Below are 5,521 nucleotides of genomic sequence, written 5' to 3' on the forward strand. Positions count from 1 at the left end.
TTCAAAGTTGATTTTTTAAAAAGAAAAATTAACTACTAAAGCCAATGAGTAGATCTTTATATATAGATATCTACAAAATTAACAGAAACAAAATTGAATTGATCTAATAGTTAACTTACTAATCCGCTTAAACAAGTATCAGAAATTCGAATTTCGCCTTATACATCTAAAGACCTATTTAACCGCAGCGAATTAACTCTTAGGCTGTGGGACTAGAAATATTGTAAGAAACCCAAAAAAAAATTAACCAAAACAAAAAAGGTGGTACTCAAAAAATTAAGCACATTAATTGTACCAACATATGTCTCGGGCCTTCGTACATTGCATATTTATGCAATTACACCAAGTAGCCATTAATTTATTAGTAGCAATTAATAAACCACAAGAAGTCAAACGCTAAAAAGCTAAAAAGAAGAGTTAAGATAAGCATTTGATTATGATTACATTCTGCCATTGAAATAAACCACTCATCCATGATCCATGGTGAAGGCAAGCCAACATCGCACTTTCATGTTTTTCAAAGGAGATACACAAACACAATAGGACATTGCATATATACCAAACCATATGGAATATATATTTTATTTATGTTGATCAACACTTGTATTGTCTAAAAATTACAACTTTTTCTTTAAATACATTTTAGCATCTGATACCATACCACTCTTAATTAATTTCTTCTTATACTAACACCACCAAGGATATTCTATAACTATTATTTGATTTTTCATCATACATTTTTACTTTATTCTCTCTTTCTCTATGGATTTTCCACCTATACAACCAATACCGGCCTCCATGGACAGGGCTCAGGTATGGTAACTTAGTAAAGAATATATATCAAGCTTATGCCTCATTCGCCATTGCCACTTTAACCTTAGGAAGTGGCAATATATTGTCACTTCTATTTTGATAATGTCACTCTTTTCTTAAAGTTCATGCAAAAAATAAAAGTGACAATATCATTACCTGTATCATTAACATTAGTATTCTATTATTAGTCCTCCCCCCATTGGAGCTCTATGGGGGATACCCTTTCTCCTCTTAGCAGTCCTGTAAGTAACCGCCGTTGGTGGTGGTGTTGACGGTGTGAAGCTCTGGATTCTGTTTCTGCCACTGCCATTCATTGACTCTTCACCATCAGAATCATCATCATCATCTAACTTTTTCTTTTTCTGGTACTTCTTGGACGTTCCTGCTATCTGAGAACATAGATTCAAATCAGGAACAAGTTCTAAGTTCATATCAATCATGTCATGCTCCCTACTTTCTCTAAGGGAAACAAAACAACGTGTAACTTTTTTTGTTTTCTGATAGTATCCTTCAGTCTAACTAATTCGTCGTGAATTGAAGCTCTATTTAAGACTTTGCCACTAGTCAATGAGATGTTAAATGCACAAGATGAAATTCGAATTCCCAAACTGGTAGATTAACCCAAGTAGTATCCTTCGGTCTACCAGGGGTAAAGAGTAATTCGTCACGAATCAGAACCCCATTTAAATTCGAATTCCCAACCCTTAGTCTAACCTAAGTAATACAAATATAATTATAATGTTGTACATAGTTTAAGAAAATTTTCAATTATTTGAAAAATATCTTATCTGTGTTTAAGTGAGTATAGTGATTAGTCTCAATATTTAGCAGTACTGAAATTCCTGTATTTCTGGAATAGAGGAACATAAAAGTGAATAATGTAGGAGCTAGTAAGCAAGATGGATAGAGAGATATACCTTACAACCAAGAGAGCAGAAGGAGAAGGAATCAAGGAGGCTGCGATCACAGACCTGGCAAGTGTTGGTGACACCTTTGCCGGGCCTTGGTTGAGGCCTCTCATTCAGGAACACAATCTTTGCACTGTTTATTATGTATGTCTGAACTCCTGTTATCTCCATGAATTTCTGAATCTCAGACACCCTTATCACATCATGGTATGAAGACCTCCTTATCTTTCAAACATTGAAATTTCAAACATCAGAATTATTTTTAATTTGCCATCCAAAGTTGACTTCTTGGCCATTCAGTGACGCGTGTGAAAACAATGCAATCAACAATTACAAGCAATTGGATCATACCCAACATCAATTGTTGTAATTAAAATAAAAATTGTGTTACCTGAATGGCTCTGTGGTCTTTGTGAGAAGCCAAACAAGCAGAACAAAGTGCTCCATTCATACAATCCAAGCAATACATGTTGCATTCACTCTTGTGGGAATCACCATGGACTTTGCATTGAACAAAGAAGCTTGTTTTCAGAAGCGGTTTCAGCCATGGTGGCCACTTGTTATTCTCTTCATTACTCTTATTATTATTCTCTCCAAAACAATCACCACCTTCTTCATCCCCCTGCAAAAAAGGAAAAAAGAAAAAAACTTAGCAAAACAACAGAGAAAGAAAAATAGAAAAGGGGATTTTTTTTCCCTTGTTCTTGTGAGAAAGGTTGCATTGGTTGTTAGTACAAACCATGATTTTTGTTGGCATGGTTGATCCTTTTGGGGTATGATATGAATGACGAGTGATGAAAAGGAAGGAAGGAAGAAGTAGTGGTTTGGAAGGAGAAGAGAAAGAACAACTTTATGTGAATATGATGCTATGTTTTGGAGAGAAACAAAGAGAGAAAGAAAAGAAAAGAAGAAAAGGTAGGAATTTTAGTAGTAGCAACTAGCAAGTGGGGCAATTCAGTTTTGTAGTGGTGGGTGGCTCATGGATCATTAAGCAAGAAAAGGAAGATATAATAAAATAACAAAACAAAATAAAAGATTACAACTGTAATAAAATCATATATGTCACTAATCCATTATATATTGTTTAATTATATATTATAAATTTAATGATTTAATTAAGAAATGTAGATATATATGAATTGATTTTTTGTGTTTATTTAAAATATATTTATTTTATAATAATAGAATAATAATTTTAAAAGTACATAATAAAATTGAATTACACAAATATTTTTTATTATCTTTTCTTTCTTCAAAGTCCACAACCAAACCTTACTCCGAACCCAAACCAAAAGGGAAAGAGAGACGTTTTTCACAAGGAACAAAGAATTGACCTGGTGTATGGCCACATTATTATTATTATTATAAAGTTTTTGCAGTTTTTAAGTGAATTTTTAGTGTCTTGGTAATCTCATTATGAAATTCGGATATAATTATGCTTTTAATTATGGATAATTATGTTCTTATGGCAGGGAGGAGAAAAAAAGAAAAAGAAAAAAGAAAAAAGAAAGGAGTTAGGACATGGCAGCTTAAGGTTGGGTACAGTGTCTGTTGTTCATATTGACACTTGGAAGGTTGAGATATAGACATGTGGAGGAATCAAAACATTAGTCAGCATTTAATTATAAATAATTAAATAAATAAATAGAAAAATAGATGGCCATGTGTTGGATTGATGGTAGGGCAAGTGGAGCTTCTGTTTTCCATAGCAAATATAAATATAAATATATAAATATCAGATAATTAGTAGAAGCCTCTGTCTGCTACAATAATTTCTAGGAATATTTTCTTTTGGAATTTACAAAAATGTCTGCTTCTACCATGATATCTTTTCCATTTGTTTTAAAATTCCAATCATGTATGAGCTGAATCTAGGTTAATTAGCTGCATTTAGTAATGGTATATCTTTATCTTCCAACAACCATTGCATCGTTATGTGTTGGAAAGGTTAATTAATTAGCCCATGAACTTAAAAAATGTAGTAATTAATTAGTTTAACTCAAGCTTGATCCATTATGAAATAAAAGTTATTTTATTCTTATTTTTAATTAATATACTTAACAAATCATTCAGTGGTTACTTACATTTATACAATTTTGAGGAGAGTATTAAATATATAATTCTCGTAATATTAAATAAAATAAATTTTAATTATTTTTTTTATTTTTTGTTTACTAAATATTTGGAATATAATCCTTTGTAAAATTAATAGAAGAGAATGTTCTTGTGTGAACTATTCAAATTTCAAAGCAAAGAGTTGATTGTTGTATGAGTTGGTCAAATGTGGGTGATGGAATTGATGATTCATATTAGAATGTAAATGTCTAAAAGAGTTGCTATCCCCTATTATTAATGGTGGGTGTGGATTCTTCCAAAGAGTATTCCCATACATACAATTTAATATATAAGATTGTGACTTATTATTAGTTCCATGGTAACTGGTAAGGGAACATTTTACATTGGCAAATGCATTGACTAAACTATTCATACATGGAAACATAGCATTTTATATTGGTGGTGATGCATGCTTTCCTGAAAACCATTGCCTCTGAAATCTTATCTATGGATATGATGATTGATGAATATGATGGGTGTGGCAGGTTAGTTCTGAATTATATTACGGCAACAACTGTTTCAAGTGACTCCGATGTAGTTGCAATCCTTACTTTATTTTGTTTCATGACTTGTTGTCCCTTTCAGAACACGGGAGCCAAAAAATACTCCTTGTTATAAAATAAATAAATAAATTAAGAAAAAATAATAAATATAAAATATGAAATATAATTAGATAATTCTCGTAATAATTTTTACTAGAATTATTATATCAATATAATAGATATAATCATGTATTTAATAATAAAGTATATAAGAGAGAATAGTACAAAAGAGAGAGAGAGTGAAGAATGTTATATTCTTATTATTGTTGTTGTATTATTTCAAACGTTGCTTCTACTATTTATATAGATGAGGAGTTTTTGATTTCACCCTTCATTAATTTTAAACTTGCCTTGAAAAACTATTCCTTCCGTATAGGAAATATTAACCGCCCAATTTCATAAATGGGCATTCAATTCTTTCTTATCACAACACTCCCCCTTGGATACCCATTTAGGATTATTGCCTCATTAAAACCTTACTAAAGAAAAACCTTGAGGGAAAAACCTTAGTAAAGGAAAAAGAGTACAATATCCTTTGTGATGGGACTGCCTCATTAAAAACCTTGTCAAGAAAAACCCAATAGAAAAAAAATCTGACCAAAGAAAAAAGAGTACAGTCTCCCTCTCTTGCCGATATTATTTAATGTCTCGAAATCGGCACATCCCAATCTCATATACCAATTTTTCAAAGGAGAATTTTGGGAGTGACTTTGTGAATAAATCTGCCAAATTGTCACTTGAACGGATTTGTTGGACATTAATTGTCCCTTAATTTTGAAGATCATGAGTGAAGAAGAAGTTGGGAGAAATATGTTTTGTTCTATCGCATTTGATGTATCTGCCTTTAAATTGAGCAATGCATGCTGTATTATCTTCAAATAGGACAGTTGGAGCTATCTTATGATCAATCAGTCTACATGATGACAGAATATATTGAATCAGACTCCAAAGCCAAAAACACTCGCGACTAGCTTCATGAATCGCCAGTATTTCAGCATGATTAGAGGAGGTTGCTGCTATCGTCTGTTTTGTGGACCTCCATGATATAGCTGTACCACAATATGTGAACAGGTATCCTGTTTGAGATCTCTCTTTATATGGATCTGACAAGTATCCGGCATCTGCATAGCCAACTAGTTGTGA

The 5,521-nt window shown here is 32.1% G+C and overlaps 1 protein-coding gene across 1 annotated transcript; it reads right to left on the reverse strand.

Annotated features, from left to right (window-relative positions):
- Positions 1–243: 243 nt before the first annotated feature.
- Positions 244–2,710, reverse strand: LOC130981948 (protein RGF1 INDUCIBLE TRANSCRIPTION FACTOR 1-like). The gene is made up of 4 exons (XM_057905720.1): positions 2,461–2,710; positions 2,113–2,343; positions 1,731–1,946; positions 244–1,202 (listed from the first exon to the last, which is right to left on the reverse strand). Exons 1-4 carry the CDS (start codon positions 2,476–2,478, stop codon positions 984–986), a joined length of 684 nt encoding a protein of 227 aa, XP_057761703.1. The 5' UTR covers positions 2,479–2,710; the 3' UTR covers positions 244–983.
- Positions 2,711–5,521: the final 2,811 nt, after the last annotated feature.

This window comes from Arachis stenosperma, chromosome 5 (genome assembly GCF_014773155.1).
Source record: "Arachis stenosperma cultivar V10309 chromosome 5, arast.V10309.gnm1.PFL2, whole genome shotgun sequence".
Lineage (NCBI taxonomy): Eukaryota > Viridiplantae > Streptophyta > Magnoliopsida > Fabales > Fabaceae > Arachis > Arachis stenosperma.

Bases quoted from the DNA above. Each gene is read 5' to 3' on its own strand.
- LOC130981948 (XM_057905720.1), bottom strand. The intron at 1,947-2,112 runs GTAACACAATTT...AATGTTTGAAAG, and splicing joins AAGACCACAGAGCCATTCAG to ATAAGGAGGTCTTCATACCA. The intron at 1,203-1,730 runs GTATATCTCTCT...CTATGTTCTCAG, and splicing joins TCTGCTCTCTTGGTTGTAAG to ATAGCAGGAACGTCCAAGAA.